Source organism: Mus caroli, chromosome 1 (assembly GCF_900094665.2).
Source record: "Mus caroli chromosome 1, CAROLI_EIJ_v1.1, whole genome shotgun sequence".
Classification (NCBI taxonomy): domain Eukaryota; kingdom Metazoa; phylum Chordata; class Mammalia; order Rodentia; family Muridae; genus Mus; species Mus caroli.
The window spans coordinates 172,573,759-172,594,408 of NC_034570.1; the positions used below are offsets into that span (position 1 = coordinate 172,573,759).

Genomic DNA, 20,650 nt, shown 5'->3' on the forward strand with positions numbered 1-20,650 from the left:
TATCTGATGTCTCTGTGGCATTGAGCTAAGTGGCTGTCACACAAGAAGGTACATTTTTGTATCATAACTCATTTGGTGCCTGGCTTTAGATGTTCTACCCAACTACCCTAAAGAAAATGGGGAATATACTGGCTCACAGAAAGGAGATTGCTCTGTTGGCATTGGTGGAGCTGGTATCTGTGGATCTAAATGTTCCTGGCATACCTTCTGACCATCTTCCATCTCTGCTAGTTTGTATGAGTTGGCTGTTATCCCTTGCATGGAAGAGAAGATCCATGAGATGGGGAATCTGACCACCACTGGTCTCCCATCCTCCCCAGTAACTTTGACTTTATAGATGTCCTGGGAGGCTTCTGATATGATGGTTGGGATGGTCACCCGCATACTGGGCCAGTTGCTGCAGACAGAAAGGTAAACTTCCTTATAGCCAACCCACTCTGGGGCCTGGACCCACTGTTAGGATGGTGAGCACTATACAAGCTGCAGAGAAGACTTTTCAAAAGAAATGGGAAGTGGCTCTTGGTAGACAGTATAAAAAAGAACAGTGGGACATTTAAATGTATATGTATGGGGTGGGGAGAGGGGTGTGACACAGTTTGGGCTTTCCCACTGCTAAGTCATGTCTGTCCTCTGAGCCCAGGGCCCTGGCTTCCTTCCTCGTCCAATCTATCACCCTGGCACCCCCATCCCTATTCCTTCCCTGGGGGACTCCTGTTCTCTCTTTGGATTAGTAATTAGCCAAGACTCTTTCAGTGCCTCTTCATGCTTGGCTGACGTGTGTCCTCTCTACCATTTTCACAGTTATAATTAAACTACCCAGGTATGGTTAGAGAACTAACACTTGTTTCCTTATCACCCTGGAAGGGGTCACTACCATGGAGAGAAATGGTGGCTAACAGCCCTGGGCACCACAACTCTGTGTTCCGCAGGGCATGGTGTGAAGCCGCATCCAGAGAGGGTTTGCAGCACTTTGATCTTTGACCTAAACCCTCCATCCTTGTGTTATTATTAAAGTACTTGAAAACTGATATAACTAAAGCCCAAGACTTCTTGTGGCTTTCTTCCTGGCTTCCCAGTCTCATCAACAACCAGACTGGATCAGGCATAGAACAAAGGTTTTATCCTGAAGTTGCCTTTGCGTCTTCATTTTCAAAGGCGTAAAGTTTTGTGGAAATCAACTTTCTGACATGGATGGGAAGTGACATTAAGAAATGTAGAGGTGTCTGAAGGAGCTTGCTGATCGTCAACAGTAGAAGAATGTTCTAGAAACAGTTCATAAATGGCTCCTTGATAGTAGCTGTGGAGAAAGATACACAAAGACACCTCTGCTCACTGCTACTGTACCCAGTTAGGATTTCCTGAGATGGCTGTCTCTAGTAAGCTCAGTGGCCATGACTAACTCTTCTGTCTCCTTCAGCCCCATCTGGTCTTTGCCTCTGCTCATACAGCAGGAGGAAAACATTAACATCAATGCCTTCAGAAGAAGAACATTTTATTCTCTTTAATAAATATGGACCAGAGACTTGCAGAATGTAGAAAGAAGTCAGCAAGCTTTCTGAATAACATATTGTAATGTTTATCCAAAATTTAAATCTATTGGATTGGTTTTCTTTCCTTCTCTTCCCTCCCTCCCTCCCTCCCTCCCTCCCTCCCTCCCTCCCTCCCTCCCTCCCTCCCTCTCTCTCTCTCCTTCCCTCTCTCCCTCACAGCCTGCCTCCCTCCTTCCCTCTTTCTTTGTCACTCCCCCTTCCTTCTTCCTTACCTTTTATTTTGGGTTGGAGAAAATACCAAATTCCCTAGCTCCCCACCGTCCTCAGCACATAAATGTTCCTCAGTTGACACACTGGCTCTTCCTTTTATATTTCACTGTCATGTGCCTGGTGTGCTCGCATCTCTGTGTGGTCACTTCCCCTCATCCCTTTCCTCTATTGACCTGCATTTTCTCTTCCCCTCTCTGGAATTGATATCTTAGTCATCTCTGTTTTATTTATTGAATAGAGTTTTATATTCTGTATTCATGTTTCCAAAAGAGACTGAGTGAGACATTTCATGTCTCTAAAGATAATCGAAAGCCCAATAGTGATGACATAACCTCATCACCCTCTCAGATGGAGCCCTGGCATTGATTTTCTTCTGTGAGCCAGTGCTTTCCCCCATGGGCAGGGCCTGGATTCCTGGGGCAGAGATGGGCATATGCGCTCAACAGTAATTGAGAGAGGTGTCAGCCACCTTAAGACATCTTCTGATCTGTAACATCCTCCCAGGACTGGGGTGAAGTAGATCAATTTGCTAGGTCCGCATGCTTACTTTTAATGAGCAACTGGGGAGGCTTCTGCAAGCACAAAGGACTGAGTCTGCTCACTGATGCTGGAGAGCCCAGGGTCAGGCCTCCAGGGGGTAGAAGAAACTGCAGGCGCCAGTCTCATGCTCCCCAGTGGGGGTAAGTGGGACGGATAAGTTAGGTTCTGGGGTCTCTTCTTCCTTTTGCTGTTGCCTCTTTCTGCTTCTGTCTCCAATGACCTCATCTTCTGATCCACTGTGACCCTTCACCTTTCTCTTCTGAGCAAAGGTGCCGGGGACAAGCGTTAACATTTGCTAGGAGTTTGACATGCTGAGTTACTAAACGATATTCATATTGGCTATTATTCCAGAACATGAAAGAATTCTACACTATACGCTCAGTTCCATTCACCCTCACTTACCTGTTTCCTTCCTGTAGGGCTGGCACCCCAGCCACTTAGCAATTTCATATCATAGACCAATTGCTACAAATACACAAAAGGTCACTTTGCCTGATTCTTTGTCCCTATCACGTTCCTTAGGCACCCCCCCCTCATCTTTTACGACATGACCCCCTCATCTTTTACGACATGAACGAAGCACAAACATTGTAATTTCAAAACAAAACTGATAATTCTCAACAGAGTTGAACTTGAACATTGTTACCGTTTTTTAGAAACACTATTCTGAGATCAAACTTACGGCTTCACTGAGATGCCACCGGGGTCATGTCACAAGCAAGGTGAAGGTCATTTACAATACATCATCCCACTTCTCTAGGTGAAGACTTGTCAGGATGGTTTTTAAATTTAGTATATTCTGGTTTTATGTGCTTATATAGAATATAGCTTAGTGCGGCACTTTTCCATCCTTCAAGAAGGAAATATAGTTCTCAGCCATAAAAAGTACAGGTGAGTCTCTGAGTCTCCAGGGAGACAATCTTTTCATCCCAGGAGGAAATGATGTATGGGCTCAGGTTACGGGCTTCTCTCTCTAGGCTCAGTCTTGGCTGAGCAGCCTGAGTTTGGATGTGCAAGCTATCTCCCGCAGTGTGGTAGATTCCCATGCAGAGGGCTCAGGCTGAAATCCATCTGTGTTGCTTTAGTATATTCCACAGGTCCCACCGTTTGTGCCCCACTGGAAGCATGGCTACTTGCTTCCTTCTTGTGGCTCAAATTTTGAGGGAGTCCTTTGGAAACCTAGAGAGGAACTTTTCATCATTGGCCAACCATGATGGTTAGGTTTCTGTGTTCTCCCGGGTGCTTCAGGAACCCCTATCTCAGACACCAGGTCAAGGTGCATGGTTGGTTCAGGACACAGGTACAGAGGCTCTGGACCACATGAGGACACACTGATAGAGCATTGAGTACTGGCAATGCGATGTCTCAGTCCTTAGAAACTGGGGATGCTGATGAACAGGAGATGTGGATGCAGGCTGGGGGCGGGGCAGCGAGGGTGAAGCTTCAGTATAAACTCAGGTCCTTTACATTCAGGGAGCTTTGGGGCTTTATTGGAAGGCCTGGCAATTACATCTGGGACTGTCGCTCAGAGATGTGTACTGTCAGTCCTTGAGAAACCAGATCTCACTGTCCAAGGACCAGAAGCAGGGTCCACAAGAGCCTTTCCTCCTTCATGGAATCTGTGGCACCTGTTCACAGGAGATAACACAGTTCCACGAGGCTGCCACAATTCCACAAACTCTTTAATGATCATGCGTTTTTGGATGCTTTCTCCCGCCCCATCCCTTCCTGTCACCTCTTGACTGAAATCCCTGGAGCATTACCCCAGCCCCCACCTCCAGCTATCTCCCTCCCACCACCCGGCTTTATTTTCTTTATGGCATTTACCACCACCAGGCATGTTGTTTATTAATGGTCTTCCTCACTAAAATGTCTCATGCAAGATGTCAAAGATTATCTTTGACACGTACACTTAGGGCCAGGAGTCACACTTGGTCCAGAGTAGCTACTCAGTGACCACTTGTGAGATGAGTTTGTACAGGAAGTCTTTAGTTACTTTTGGGTGACAACTCTTCCTCTGCCTCCCTGTTCAGGGCTTAGTTTTCGTCCTCTCTCCTTCCTTTCACCCTTTCTGCTCTTGTGAACTGTGCTTAGGATAGCTACCCAGCCTAAAAATGCCTCTAACACTCTCCTGCATTTTGATATTAGAGTTGCTTACGGTTGGAAAGCTGTCCTCACTTTCCAGGGAGACACTGAACTATCCTGTGTTTGACATGCGCTGTACTTTAAGAACCCACACGCCCCTTGAGGCTCTCAGATCTCCCACTAGCTTCACAGCTTTATCCACTTTCCAGCCAGCTTTGGAGGGGGCTTTAAGCAGAGCTGTCCCTGGCTTTAACAGTGGCTGGAGCAAACTTGCTGATCTGAACATCATTTTCTTCCATGGTCCTCTTAGCATTCAGTATTTCCCTATCATACCTGTCTTACAGCATTTTCCTGTATTCTTGTTATTCCAAAAGGCATTATCATTAAACACAGTGAGTAAGCTAGACACTGTATGATGTATTTACGTAAACCCCCGAATGTATATACCTAATGATGTTCCTGCCCTGGTGAGTCAGTTTCATTTTTATAATCTACTAAGACATTCTTTCCCTCTCAATAAAGTTAAAGGTCTGATTTGTGGTGGTGATGGTGGTGGGGAGGAACTCCCTAAATTGTTTTATGCCAGAGAGTCTGATTTCTTCAACAATAGCTCAAATCAAATGAGAGTTGGTCTACAGGGCTTCCCACGCAATTCTAGGCATTCTCTCTTCTCTCGCTCTTTCTTTTCCTCGCCAGTGATACGATAGAAAACAAAGCATGATGGTCTTGCATTCACACAGGGCCTGCTACCCCTTTCTGGTTTTCTTCCCCACTTTTTTGTGACATTAAGCCTGGGGTGCTCTACAGCTCCTGGAAGCAGAGCCCCCTCCCCCACTCCCTGGCTCAGAATTGTCCTTGGGCAAATGCCTTTACTCATTGTAGCTGCCCTCCACGCTGCGATGCCTCACACAACTGTGGATCTGCTGTCAAGCCTCAGAAGCCTTTCCTGAGTCACCATGGGAACCAGGAGTGGAGGTGTGAGGCGACCTGTGGGGCAGCAGAAGTGGATTATTTAGTGCATGTTATTATGATATGTAGTACAGCCGGAAAGAATTATTTTGAGGACATAAAAATTATAGCTGCTCTGAGGGAATAGGCTCCTGCCACCCAGGAAAACACCATGGGGACTCAAGGCTGATTTTTAAAAGTAGCTGTCCTCTCAAGGTGACCGTAGTATTCCATGTCCCATAGAGAATATGGCACTGGGCCCTTGAGGATTTCTGGGCATGTACAAAATGTAGAATTGACTCTTTTCTTACTTCTGGATCAATGATATCCTTCTGTAATGAAGCTCTGGGATTTACATGAGACGCTAGATAGACCCTTCATTTGCAGTTGCAACTGAAGAGGTTGTTTGATGGTGGTGGTCCAGGTTGGTGGGAGATGCTTCTCAGGGGTAGGAAACACGTGATTTACCCGACATACTCACTAGTCAGAGTCAGGAAGTCATAGCCTTTCATTCATTTGGCTGAGTCGTAGGTTTCTTTCTCATGGTAGGAAACACACAATGAGACAGTCCCTGTCTCTTCTCCTCTGGCCTGCAGGCAGCTGGCGGAAGATTCTTGGCAGCTGCAATCTGAAGAAGCCCCTTCACCTAGAACAACATGGTTAGGGCGCTAAGATGAAGTAGGGGAGGGCAAACAGGAAGTAAGGAGCTCAGAGACCACACAGGGGCCAGATCATGCCCAGCCCTGATCGTGTGTGGAGAATTTGAAAATTCTGGTTATTCCTAAGAATAATGGGGAGCCACAAAGTCTGTAAGCAGAGATGTGTGTGGGCAGATGTGGCGTGTGGCGAATGGGAATCCCAGGCAGGACACACCTGCAATATGAGAGACCCTCACTGCCTGCAGATAACCATGGCTCCATAGCGTAAACCAGAAGCCCTCATTTCATAGCAAACCATTTCTTTAAAAAAAATGCGATTAGCACATCATTTTGATAAATGGTATAAGAGATGATAAAACATTTTCTCATAGCTCACCATACTCAGGAAATAATTGCACACAAGGCAAGGGCACAGCACTCTCGGTGCCTCATTTGTACTGTCAAAGCAAGATCTTGGAAGCACTGGCAACTCTGGGTTCCTCCAAGATTTCCCTTCACCCCTTAGCACTCAAACTACCCCATCTCAGGTGCCTGTCCTGTCTGCAGCTGCAGAGATTTCTCTTCCTTCGCTGGAGCTCGGGTCTGTGGCCAACAGCACAGTCACTTCACCAGCCTCTCCCAGTCCTGCAAATGTAGCAAGCCATTCATTGCCACTATATCAGTCTACGTGTGCTACTGTAACAAAATACCACAGGCTGGGCAATCCACCAATCACAGAAATGCATGTGGCTGAACAGTCCAGATCAAAATGCTACAGACTTGATGATGCCATTGCCTCCAGAGCAAAGTTCTGTTGCTGTGAACACCATGTCCTTACACAGTAACAGGCAGCAAGGCAAAAATGTGGCGAGCCCTGTCAACTCTTGGGATTACCCACTGTGAGGTCCAGCCTCTCAAGGTTTGGTTTCCTGTGAATGAGCTCCAAGATGGGGGTACGTTCCATGTGAATCCTGAAGGAGACACAGACCTTCAGACCATGGCAGTCACTTTGCTACCCTTTGGCCTTGGATTTGCAGATGTGCTTGCTGGCTTGGTTGGTAGTTAGGAGAGGTAGTGGTGCTTGACTGTATTTTTGTGTTACGATAGCCTTTGCGATTCCTTAACTATACCTCAGTAGTGAATATTTAGAGAAAGGGTCCCTTAGCGTTGCAGTAAGTGCAGATTGCTGGGGAAATGGGATTCCAGAGGCCTCTAGGGCAAAAATCAAAAGTTTCTGGCCAGCAGTTGGATGTGAGGAGGGGGAGGGAAGAGCAGAGCTGCTCCAAGGCTGGATACAACTGTGGTGGCAATGTTGATTACAAGGGTAGGGAAGACTGAGTGGGGGCAGGCACTGGCAGATGGGAGTCAGACTATGGTTCTCTTTCTGTATAAACTGGGGTGACTCAGGAAGACCCCAGCAACTAACTACTGTCATTATAAGTTTTGTTTACTTACAGGTAGCAGATACTCCATAAATGTCCGCTGATTCACACTTTGGGACTCCTCATGTTTGGGTTAATTGTTGGATGATAATAGAGAATAATGGGAGTGCTTATTGAGGGGTTCACAGGTGTCAGGGCATCAAGCTTTGCACATCTTACCTCATTCTTATCTCCCTAGTAACCCTAAGGGGTAGTGACTGTTTCATGTGTCTGCCCCGTAAGTAGATGCTATTATGTGAGGTAGGCGCTTGGTGAGCTCAGTCTTGATGGGGACAGGGCGTGTTCTGGCAGCAGGTGGAAAGAGGAGATGGAAAGAGGAGGTAGAAAGAGGAAAGAGGTGGAGGAGAGGCCGAGAAGCAGTGGTCTGTGGTAGGTGCAGGGGAGGCACCAGCCCCGAAGTCCCTGGTTCCCTTTGTGCAGAGATGTAAGGCACCTATTACAAATGGTCATGGTGGTTCTGGCTCCAGCCTCCAGCCCTCCAAAGAGAGGCAGCAAGCTCCTCCCTCAGCTGCATACTGACTGGCTGACCTCAGGGATCACTTGGCCCATCAGGGCCTCAGCTTTACTCATCTGCAAATGGGTATCCAAGCTGCAATCCACCTGTTTTTGTGCCCAGAGAGGACAGGAAAGTGTCATCCCATCGTCCTTGTGCGCTCCAGCAGTGAGGGAGTGAGGCCTGAGAGTGCGGGACCTGCTGGAGGGGGAAGGGCTGAGCTAGATTGAGTTTTCCTCATCTTTATTTTGTAGAAACTTGTTGGGGAACCTTTGTATACCCCCCCATTCAGAATGTACTTCAGCAGGATTTATGGGGTGCAGGAGACTCTCAGATATGCAAGGTGCATTCATCCCTAAGGATTTTATTGTTTGTTTGTTTGCTTTTTGCAGGCTGACAGACATGTAGGGAAAGGGCATTTTATAGGTGATTCAGCAGGTGTGTGGTGACAGGGTGACCCACTTAGAGCAGAGCCCCAGTGAGGGGCTCACAGGAGCTTATCTTTGTCTCCATATTGCTCCTTCAGGGAAGGCAAAGTTACCCTCAGACGCTTGCAGGCATCCCCCAGTCCCCCATGATTCAGGACACATTGAAGATACTGTTTGCCCTATAGAGGTCGTCGGATTTTCCATTTTGAGCAGAGAAGTTGTTGTTGACTGAGAGAGACTTCACTAAAGTACCTAAGTGCATAGCAAGTTGACTCCTTAGTAAACTTCTTAGTTCCTAGATTGAGCATGAGGACATGTTTGACATCTCAAACTGCTTTGATCTCCTGTAAGAACCCTGGCCAGAGACCTGGGAAACTAAATTTACTCTCATCTGGTTTATAACTCTGTCCAATTCAATAGCTGAAACCATATTTCCAGCATAACTCGGTCCCTTTAGGGGTGAGTGCCCCTCTGCCCTTCTCTCTCCAGATGGTGTAGAGTTTGTGGGTCTGAATGGCCTGGGTGACTCTGTGGGGACCTTCTGCTTGTGTCCCTTGCTTGCATTGAGCAGTACTCTCCTGTCCTTTTTCTTCTGAGGCTACAGAAGCTGAGATGGTTCTGCAGAGCCAGCTAGGAGTTCCTGTCTACTTGTGACTCAATCCTGTTCTAACCCAGGAGTTGCCCAGGTCCAGGCAGAATTCGTCCTTTCCATGTTGTTTTCTCTGAGAACCAGCTGGGGCAGAGGCAAAGGGGCCCTGGGTCTTCCGCACACTTTGCCACAGCCAGCTGCTTCGTCCCTGATCCGGGAGTTTGGAAACTTCACCTCCCTCTTTCTTCCTGCTTCTCTTGAGCTGCATCGGCAGATGGGGTCAAGGAGAAAGATGTTGGTCACTCATAGGGGAAGTCTAATCAAGGTACTCACTTGGGCTCCACAAGCACCATGCTTTCTGGTTCGTGCAACTCATGCTCACATTCTGTGTCATCTTCATACATGTCCTTGCCATTCAACTAGAGATATTTAGTCATACACCACCTAATGACAGAGGCAGATTTTGAGACATTGGCTGATATGCCAGTTTTGCCTACTTACTAACTACTGGTACAGGCAATCCCTTGATGTCATTAGAAGATGTTGCTTGCAAATGTGCAAAGCTAATGCCAGGGTAAAAGGGGATAAAGTTTAGAGTAAATTCTACAAGTAGGAGTTCACTCTCATGATAAAAACAATTACAGTATAGTAAATAACAAACTATAACATAGTCATTTGTTATCCTTATCAAATATTGTGTTTTGTGTATAATTACCCATGTTAAGCTTTTATAGGACCAGCCGGCCTCCGCAAACAGGCCTAGTGGGTTGCATTAGGGCTATAATGGCTTCAGTGTCACTAGATGAGAGAATTTTTCAGTTCCATTATAATCTTAGGGGTCCCCATCAAATATGTAGTCTGTGGCACTTGAAAAACAATATATGTTTTTATATCTGTTATAAAACATGTAAGATGTGTAATATAATTTTCATATAAATTTCATAAATTCTGTACTTACAGATATAAAAAAATATGGAAAGCATATATGTTTTATGCCTGAAAAAGAGCATGTCATTTTATGTATTTTATAATGAATTTACATACACACATGTGTATATTAGTACCAAGATACTATATACTTAATATCAAGATATTTGATACTTAGTATCAAGATATTGACCCTTTACAAAAGCTGTGGGATACAGACCTATTTTATAGATGAAAACTCTGAGGTTCACAGGAGTCGAGTAACCACTTCTGACCAACCTGCATGGATATGCTACCGGGAGGTGATATGTCTTAAGAAGCAGGTGACAATAATCTTAGAGTTGACACATGTCATGGAGACGCCAAAGGCCAGAGCTGAGCTACCAGACTGACCTGGGGAGAGGGCAAAGATGAAGGGTGACCTTAGAGGAGAGCCCAGGCTGCAGGGGTTCTGGATTGTCTAGCTTATCTCTGTTCACAGGAGTGAGAGATAGCATCTCTGTTGTTTGAGTAGAGCCATGAATTACATCACTGTGTGGCTTGACGGGTCTACCGGAGGTCAAGAGGCCAGCCACCCACATCCTGGCAGACCCGAGAGACTACCGCACACTAAGAATACTCAGAGAAATGCATATCAGAAGCTGTTGGTGTAGCTGCCAGAGGTAGAGGCAAGGTAGGGACTTCCTGGAGCTGAGAAAATTTTCTTTAATCAGAGAAGGCAGGCCTGAGAAAAAGCAAGGGGAAGCAGAAGGTAGGTCTCAGAAAACTCTAATGGTGTCAGGCAGAGGCCTAGCAGGAGAGTTATCATTAGTGACATTTACAATATTAAGCAGTTGTATAGAACTGTGGAGGGAAGTCATTCTGTCTGTCCTCCTACCAGTGTGGGGAAGCTTTCCTCAGACACCCCCCCCCCCCCGCTCTGTGTGTGTGCGCATGCACACACATGCATGTTTGATTCCCCTTCCTTTGGATGTTTGGCAATATCTACATCAAATTTTGCTCATCACACAGGGGAGGGATGCTGCTATTGGCACCCATCAGCTACAAGTCAGGTACACTGCTCAACATTCAGGACGACCCCAACCATAAAAAATACTCATTCCATAATGCCAGCCATGTTGTAGCCGAGCTCTCTATGCTAGTTCATGACACTTCTATCATAAGAGCGTTGCTCAGCAAGAGCAGCTCTGATCTAAGCCTGGTTCTTATCTCACACAGTATCGACACATACCGTGTTGAGTTTCTCTGTTGGAGAAACCTGCAACATAGGCTGAACTGTAGAACCCCCTTGATGGTCCAAGTACGTGACCTGTAGGACTTGTGTTCAAATCACTTCTGACAGCGCCATCCTGAGGTGGTGCAACTGTGTGCTGAGATCTGGGTGGAGTCCTCTATCCACTTGCCACCAGCATCCAGGTGAGGCAGAGCCTAACCAACCAAAGCAGAAGCAGCCAGAAGCATATGTGTTCTAACACAGTCAAACTGACATGAATGAAATGCAGCAGGCTTGAAGAGGCATGTTCACCAATAGGAGGGAGGAAGGATGCTTCCGAGATTGCCGGGCAGTGAAGTGCCAAGCTAAATTAGTGCCCTGTGTGTAAAAACATTTGAGCAGTCTTATGGAGGGAGAGCAGGCAAAGGGTGCCTTAACTGTGATAAAATACTGTAGATGCTTTTTTTTTTTAAACAAGCATTTGTTAGTGGGGTCAAAATCTTTGGATTGCATCTGAATGTGTAATCAGGGAGACTGTTTCTTTTGGCTATTTTCAGCTTGCTAGGGTGCCTCCATTTCTAGTGAGAGTGAATGGGAGGGAAGGAAGTAGAAACTAGCCAATCAAGGGTATAATGACTCTCCCTGTTCTAGGTTCTTGTCTCTTTGGAACACGTAGTCCTCCTTCGGTTGTCCTTTGTGAGAGTTATTGTACGGGGGAAATGGTTTCTTTGTCCCTTTGAAATTCATGAAAATCCCAACATGTACTATTCGGAGTAGAGGATGTAAGGAGGTGGTTGAGTTATAAGGGCCTCCACCCTTATGAATGGGATTAGTGCCTTTATAAAAGAGCCTCTGGTGAGCTTTCTTCTCCCTTCCACTATGTCAGGATGTGGTAAGACATCCCTCATCAATAAACCAAGAAGAGGGCTCTCAAAAGATACCAAGACTGCCAACACCTTGATCTTGGGCTTCCAGCTTGCAGAACTGGGAGAAACAGATTGGTGATGTTCACAAACCACCTAGTAGGTAGTGTTTTATCTCAGCATCACAAGGGGATGAAGGTGCTTCTCAAAGTCTTGTTGCTCCCCAAGATGGTAGCTCAATACAATGAAAGCCAAAATGGCTTCTCAACAGAAGGGGGACCAGATGGTTTTTGTACATCCTGGCGCTGACTGCCTCCTGAAGAGACGATGTTCTCTTGTGTGGTCTTCTCTTCTGGTTTATTAGGGCCCCACAGACCTGACTCAGCTCCCTCTGAGCACCCAGGAGCACATGAGACATCAGTTCTTCATCTGGTGTCTAACCCCTGAGACCAGTCTGCAGGGGGGTGGGCCTGGCCTTCTTTCCCCTTTGGCTCGGCCACCATGATGCCATCTTCTCCTGGTCTCTGTGCCTCAGCACTCCACATTATCATTTTTCTGCCTCCAGATTTCTGAGCTGGCAGCTGGGCATGAGGACTGCCTGGGTCGGCCTCCTCTTCAGAGTGTCTGGGCCTCTAATGTTGTCTCTCCTCCAGTCGTTGCACTTCCCAAGGTGAGGATGGCCCTCCTGCTGGCTTCCAGAGTTTGCCTTCTCCCTCTTCTCATCTCCCTGCAGTGCGGAAGCATCTCTTTCTACCTAGTGCTTGAGAAATTCCCTGAAGCTCGAGTTCTTGTAGCAATAGCTCTTGACAGCTGCAGGCTGTAGGTTTGTTTTTGTTTTTGTTTTTCATTTATCATTTACTTCTTTGTGTTTTGAGTCAGGCTCTTGCTCTATTGTCCAAGCTAGTCTCCAGCAACCGATCCTTCTGCCTCAACCTCCTGAGCAGCTGGATATACAGAACACGAATAAAACGGTGGTGTCACTGCTACTGTCTCCACATTGCTAAACGCAATTGGTCAGTGTTCAGTCATTATCATCTCAAACCTGTGTGCTATATCTGCCCTGCTGCCAACCTGTCTACTTCATGTCCCATTCTTTTGGTTGCCTGGATGCCACACTGGGATAGTTTTGCCTCTTGCCCTGGCCCTAGCAGTTACTTCTCAGCCTTTTCTTTCCCACGAGGAACTGCAATTTGCTGAGCTGTAATTTAATGGCCACATTCTGTGTTCTAGCTGTTACAGATCCCAGGTGATCAGTTAGTACCCATTCCAGTGGGGAATCAATCAGTAACACTGCCAGTGCATAGATGATGAGCCGAGGCTCGGGAAGGTGCTGCCTCTTCTTGGGTCCACACAGCTAGTAAATAGCAGAGACCGGAGTCATACCTACATCTTATGCTATATTCCCATTAAGGGAACTGTACCCCCTCACTAAAGTCAACCTGTAAAGGCTCTGGGAACCTCTTTCCCTCTGGCGTTTTCAAAGATGCAGCCCCAGCCTTGAGTAGCATTTCACATTCTTCATGAAATGCAGAGCCGCAAATAACCAGTATCCCTCTCTGTTGACTCATTATCTTCAGTCAGTCTCCCTTGAAAAGCATTGTACTTGGGTAGGTATCGTGTTTTGAACATGAGAAGTTTGTCTTAAAAAATGTTTTTGGGTGTGTGTGCTTGCATGGATTTATGTGCATCACATGGGTGCAGAAGCCCACTGAGGCCAAACGAAGGCATCGGATCCACTGGTACTAGGGTTATAGATGGCTGTGAGGCACTGGGTGGGTGCTAGGAACCGATCTCATCCTCTGGAAGAACAGTGAGTACTCCAAGCCATCTCTGCAGCCAGGAGAACTTTATCTTAAAGACAAGTTATTCCTAATCCATGATGAGAACAAGGCTCTTTGAATCCAAAGTCTGGCTCCCACTCGTGGATGGGCTTGCCCTGGTAAGTGTGTTCATATCCCTGTCCCTCTATGCTTCTGGTAAGGCCCACTCCCTCCCAAGCTTCTTCAGATGCCCACTCTCTTACCAAACAGAGATGCTCGTGGGAAAGGCATGCCTAAAGACCAACCAAATCTAGACAGCTCCTCACTGAGACTCTCCTTCCCGGCGATTCTAGACTGTGTCACGTGGCCAAGCAGAATCATCACAGTCCCTCCCAAGAGGGTTCCCTCCTGTCTCTGGAAGCATATCCATGCTTGCTGGTGCTGAGGAGTGCTTGGGCTTTCTCAGCAAGCTCCTCTTCCATGTGTCAGTTGATCGAGATTCATATGCAAATGCTAATCTCTGTAATTCCATACTCCATGATTCTCTGTGGAGGTCAGACAGACAACCCAGCCAGTGTCCCCAGAGCACAGCCAGTTCAATCAGCATATAGAATAATGTGTGTATTTCAAGTATCCCCACTTCTGATATTTTAAAGAACTCCTTTAGTAGAGTTTCTTTTAGAACCATTTTACAAGGCATTCTAATCACTTTGTTATTATCTCAGGAAAATGTTGGCTGAAAAAAACATTAACCCCTGCCTAAACAAGAGGAGATGAGGGACTCATAGTTCTTTGTGACAGGAGTCTGGAGGTGGGTGGCCCTGGGCTAGTTCTTAGAAATCCAGACACACACACTGGGCTTCTGCTCTGTTTTCCCAAGTATCTAGACTTCCAGCCCACTCTGTAGCCCTGGGTTTCTGAGATGTGTATGGATCGCCAGGCATAAGTCAGACTTCCTAGGTAAGGAGACAGGGGAAGAGCAGTAGGCAGAAAATCTGCCATGCTTCATTAGGAAAGCAGGCGCTATTATCAAATTCCCACTTCAAACTTAAGCTCTTAGGAATCCTAACCTGAGGTCACTAGCCAGGAGGTGGCTGAAGAGAAGAGAACTGTCTGTGGACACTTTCTGAGGCTTTCTTGTCTACCCCATTTGCCAACAAATTTGCCAGTGTCAATTCCAAAGCTTTTGGAACTCAGAATGATCCTCATCGATCTGGGTGCCGCGGCTTTGAGGCAGGCCCCTCAAACAAGTGTCCAAGGTGTTTTAAGCAGAAGAGTAAATGCCTGTCATTCCAAGAATGCCTTTGAAAGGAAGCACATTTGTTTGGGCACTTCAGAAAAAGCATCCTTGTCAGGAGGAGTCACTTGAACGTCATGTAGTATTTGGCAGGGATCCAAATGTCTATACCTATGGCTTTCTTTGGATCCCATTGTGCTTACTGCAGCAGCTGAGTGGGCCCTGAAAAATGTCAGGGACGAAAGAGAGAAAGAAACATTAAACTCATCCTTGGCTGGGCCGACATAGTGGATATTAGCCGTTGAGGGATGCCTTCTGGCATGGCTTCGTGTAATGTCCAGGAAGCGCTCAGGGTGTGGTGTTGCAGCAGCTTAGACTATGCGAATGTTCACATCAGAAGGGAGTCAGGGTCATACCTGTCATCATGGCTGAGCAGCAAGCATCTCTGGTTTCCCTGAGAAGTCACCTGCTTCAGAGACACCGCAGAGCAGTCATTCTGCCCCCTCCCTGGGGACTATGCCCATCTCACCTGTCACGGAGCTTTGAGTAGCCAAGCCTCTTGGTGTGATGCGGGTGTCATGTATGAGAGTTATAAGGTTTAATGCACTTCAGCCCAGACCTGGGGTCGTCAGGTGAGAACACACGTGAGGCAGGCTTATTCACTCTCAAAGGGTCAGAACGTCATTCATGAACTCCTTTGGTCATTTGCTGACATGTTTTTCTTTGTCAAAAATTCACTGGGTCGTCTCTGTCAGCTACTGGGATGCTACTGGGAGAGACTCCATGTTCCTTCTCGGCAGGAGGAGATCAGATATCAGGGATGAGAGACCCATGTCAGGCAGCCTTGGCAGAGGCTAGGAGCTCTGTGGAGGGAGGGCTTGGGAATGTAGGGTTAATTAGAGATCACTGTGGAGCCTCTCTGTGAGTGGACTTGGGGGCCCAGCTTGTGAGCTCTGATCAGCTGAGAGGGATAAGGAAGGTCTCCAAAACATACAAAGGACAAAAGAAGGGCCTTCCGAGTAGACCCCAAGTTAGTTGGGAGGCGGGTGTGAAGCATCAGAGAGACAGAGACAGACAGACAGACAGACAGACAGACAGACCAAATAATAAAAGAGATCAGGCAGGAAAAGTGATCAGGGTTCACTTTTGCTTTCCGAGGCTAACCTCACAGTGGGCAAGGAACCAGGCAGGAAGGGTGGAGTCTCTCTGGGAAAGGTTTTTATTTTGTTTCTAAGCAAAGAAAGGCAGAGCAATGACATTGTAACATGAGTTCCTAGGAGAGCTTACAAGAAGCAGCAGAGCTGAGGGGAGCCCAGTGGGGGAAGGGAAATCTGTTGTTTCCATTCTTAGGAAGTTGCTTGTTTAATGACTTACCTCCCTGCTGCAGTCTCCTATGTAAGGAGCAACATAGTGCAGTGCTCATGCAGAAACCATCTCCAGTCTCACCTTGAACTTCACCTTGAATCCCTGTGATCATCTGCGAGGTAGCATTTGTTGCGAGGGAGGTAGAGACCATGCCACTTCAAATGTCAGAAAAATTACTCAAAAAGTAACTGTGTGTGTGTGTGTGTGTGTGTGAGAGAGAGAGAGAGAGAGAGAGAGAGAGAGAGAGAGAGAGAGAGAGAGAGAAACAGAGACAGAGACAGAGAGACAGAGAGAGACAGAGATAGGAGAAGGGGAGAGAATAGTTTTGAATGTAGTCTTGAGCCTCCGGGTTTTTTTGGGTAGGGGGGGGAAGGCTAGGGGTGAAATTGTGACAGCGCTCCTGCTGGTGGTGACAGACCTTCAGACAATGGTCCTGGGTCATAGTTTACTGACTACATGCTCAAGCAGTCTGAGTGTAAAATACCAAGTGTGTTCACTCCTGGACCGTGGAAGCAACTTTATTTAGTCCTGCTATTAAGATGAGAACATAAAGTTAGGGAAGGGCCTGGAAAACATTTAAAATGTTGCCAGGCTTTTAGTCTGAAAGTACATAGGAGAGGTTGAGTATTTATTTATTTATTTATTTATTTATTTATTTATTTGAACATCTTTTATCTATTGTTTGATAATTTCATATATGTATATGTCTCTTGATCATAGCCACCCCAAAGCCACCTCCCATCCACTATTCCAAGAGTGTGGGGCTGGGGCTTCTACTCTTCCCAGACACCGACCAACACCTCCCTTCCTACCTCCATGTCCGGCCTTTTCCTTTTAGATTTAGTTTATTTTATGTACATGGGTGTTTTGCCTGCATGTGTATTTGTTCTCTACCCCTACCCCCGTGTGTGTGTGTGTGTGTGTGTGTGTGTGTGTATGTGTATGTGTGTGTGTGTGTGTAATGCCTGTGGAGGTCAGAAGAGGGCATAGAATCCCTAGAACTGAATGAAGTTAAGAAGTATTGTGAGCCACCATGTGGGTGCTGCAAACCAAACCTAGGCCCTCTGCAAGAACAGGGAGTGTTCTTAACCGCTGAGCCATCTTGCCAACATCTGCCTTTTTCTTTTTCCTTCCTTCCTTCCTTCCTTCCTTCCTTCCTTCCTTCCTTCCTCCCTTCTTCCCTGCCTTTCTTAAACAACTCTAACCCTCTGAGTCTAGCTGGTGCTGCCAGCTAAGTCGCTGAGGATCTTGTTGGCTTGACTTTGCCCAAGTCCTGCAGGAACCAGTGCAGTGGCCATGCCCTGTCTAGAAGACAGCATTTCACAGTGGTCTCCCTCTGGCTACTATGTTCTTTTGGCTCCATCTCCCACATGATGTTCTGAGCCTTGCTGGAGCAAGGATGGATATAGATGTCCTACGTAGAACTGAATGTTCAACGGTCACTTAGCCTCAGCTCTTTGACCTGTTGAGTCTGTGCTGGTGCCAACACAGAAAGGGGCCTTCTCTGGCTAAGGTTGCAATCTACCTGGAGGGCACAAGGAGGTGTTAGAGCAAGAAGAATCATATGCATGAGAAAAGCAAGGAGCTGCTTCACTAAATCCTAGACTCTGGAATCCATGGTAAAGCTGAAAAGAGGCGAGATTGGGTAGCATGGTGCCATATTGCTTTATACAGTGTGAGGGACACTAAGGACATTTTGCCCTCACACTCTGCAGAGCTGTGAGCATCTACACAGGTGTGAGCACCATTACATAGCTGGACTCTCCCACTCAGGAGGTTAAGGTAAGCATGGAGTGTCCAGGGCCTATGATTCATCAGTTAACGTTGTAGTCAGGAGTCAGTGGCGCTGTCTCGCTGTCTCGGATGTGGTTTTCAGGGGCCTAGGAGGTCCGTCTCACACAGGAGGGGGTTTTCTATTTGCTTTTAAATATACTCAGACATTCAAAGTGGCCAACACCAAGCCCTGGGATGCTTAACCTCTCTTGACTTTTATTTCATCTGCTTCAAATTATGATGATTTCATGCTAATCAATACCTCAAGGGTATTATAACCAAGGCTCTCACGGTGAACTCCGAAACACAAAAGGACCATTATCCTTCACACAGATCATACAAAAGCAACTGCCATTACCCAAGGCCATAATGGGAAAGGATCGATCACTCAGTCACCGATTACTTTTCTCCCTCCCTCCCTCCCTCCCTCCCTCCCTCCCTCCCTTGCATACCTTATATCCTGGCTGAATAATTTCACTGTTTTTCCCAACCAAATGTATTTGTTGATAACAAATGGAGCAAATGGAGGGATTTCTTTCTCGATTCCTATTTCCATTCCACTGTGTGACAGCCTAGGAACTGAAGTGCTCATTGTACAAGGGAGGCACAGTAATAAAGATGAGCAGAGCGTTTCCATGCCTGAGTAAAACCCCTCCCACTGAGGCCTAAGGAGCTGAATGTGTGTGCACTTCAGCCAGGAGGGGAGGACCTACCTGTGTGACTTAGGAGAGTGCTGTGGTACCTTTGGTCGACTATGTGCCCTCCCAAGATTCAATGGCAGCCCCCAAGCCGGGTGTGATTATGCTAAGGGGTGGGCTTTAGGCATCAGTGCTTCTCTGATAGGGCGGGAGAGTTAGCCAGGTCCTTTTGCCCATTCACGTTTCTTCCAGGCATCAAGCAGAGAGAGTGGCTGTTACCAATACCAATTCATCGTCAGCTTCTCGAGCACATACATTTCTGTTGTTTATACATAACTCTGTCGCAGGAATTCTCTTACAGCTGAAGTGTAGTCTTCAACAGACACAGAGTCTCTGGAGCGACGGGGACAGCGAGGGCCTGGCCGGATCAGTCATTGCCTCCTCTGATTCCTTGCAGGAGACTGTTGGCTTCTGGCAGCCATTGCCTCCCTCACCTTGAATGAGAAGCTGCTTTATCGAGTGGTTCCTAGAGACCAGAGCTTCCAGAAGAACTATGCCGGCATTTTTCATTTCCAGGTGTGAGTCCTTGCTTGTGACCTTTGTCACTACTTTTGTATCATAGATATTACTCCAGATCTGTGGCATCAGAAACTCTGGAAGCGCAGCCAAGTTACTACGTGAGATTATCCCTCTGGGTGATTTGGATACACACTCCATTTTGAGAACCATTCCTTTATACATCTATCCAACCATCTTCATTCTGTCTGCTTTTCCCTCCAGGCCATGGGCCAAGAGAATCACTGTGGGCTAAGGACCAGGAGATGGGTGTCTGAGTTACCCACTCTGGCTCCCTGGGTGATGTTAGAGCAAGCTCTCTTCTCCACAGACTCCAAGAAAGGCTAAGTGCTTCTTGGTGTCTGTGGCATCTCCTGTGTGCAGATGGGGCATAAAGCCTTCTCTCGGGGCATTTAAGGCTCATGAAGGTTGGAGTCTTGCTCACGGACTGCAGAAACCGCATCCGAGGATGCCACTGAAGGACCCGCTCTGCTTCTGCATGTGATCCGTGTTCTGTTTCCCACCCCTAGTTCTGGCAGTATGGAGAGTGGGTGGAGGTGGTCGTTGATGACCGGCTCCCCACCAAGAATGGACAGCTGCTCTTCCTACACTCCGAAGAAGGCAATGAGTTCTGGAGTGCTCTGCTGGAGAAAGCCTACGCCAAGTAAGTGGGAAGGTAAAGAACGAGAAGACGCCGGAGCCTCCCTGAAGGTTCTCTCCCTCTCTCCTACTCAGGGAGCCATGGCCAAGTTTCTCCCCAGCATCCAGACATCCATAGGCTATACAGAAAGCACCACTCTGAAGAGAAATGGAAATTTGGGCTAGGAATTCTAGATCTCATCTCTGGGCCTGGGGATGTAGCTCAGCAGTAGAGTGCATGCCTAGCATGCATACAAAGCCCTGGTTCAATCCATGAACTTAAATAAGTAAAAAAAAATTATTTTTTTTAAAGACTCTAGTTCTGTCTCATAAGAATATCTCTCTAGCCATTATCTTATTCTCTCTTAAGACCCAAGGTAAGACCTTAGGGCAGCATGGATGTTTAAACGATGATGATGATGAAAAGAAATGTTTTTTAACTATCAAACTCAACAAAGTTTCATTGTTCATTCCTTGAGTGACTTTTTTTTTTGATTGACATTCCAAGTTTAATGACTTTTTTCTTTGGATTAGTCTGGTTTTCAGTCACTCTGCTCTAAAACCCCAGTAACTTTCTGGCTGTGTTAGGGCACTCCTTAGCAGATACCTCCCAGACACAAGGGAGGGTACTCCATTCCTGTCTGTGCCTGGGCACCTCAGGGACCCAAGCAGTCAGGGCAAATTCTGGAAGGGTTACACTTGGTTTTGAAGTTGGGAGGCCTGGAGGGGCTGCCTAAGGATCTGTTTCTAGTAAAAT

At 46.8% G+C, this 20,650-nt stretch overlaps 1 protein-coding gene across 3 annotated transcripts in view; it reads left to right on the forward strand.

The window, feature by feature from the left end:
* Capn8 (calpain 8) overlaps positions 1-20,650 on the forward strand; it is a 67,035-nt gene that overhangs the window by 12,528 nt on the left and 33,857 nt on the right. For all 3 annotated transcript variants that reach the window (XR_002377685.1, XM_021159314.1, XM_021159327.1), the window contains exons 3-4: positions 19,157-19,275; positions 19,785-19,918. Coding sequence is in view for 2 of the 3 variants with exons in the window: in XM_021159314.1 (XP_021014973.1) it covers positions 19,157-19,275; positions 19,785-19,918 (253 nt within the window). In the remaining variant the exon portion in view is untranslated. The remainder of the gene's footprint in view (positions 1-19,156; positions 19,276-19,784; positions 19,919-20,650) is intronic.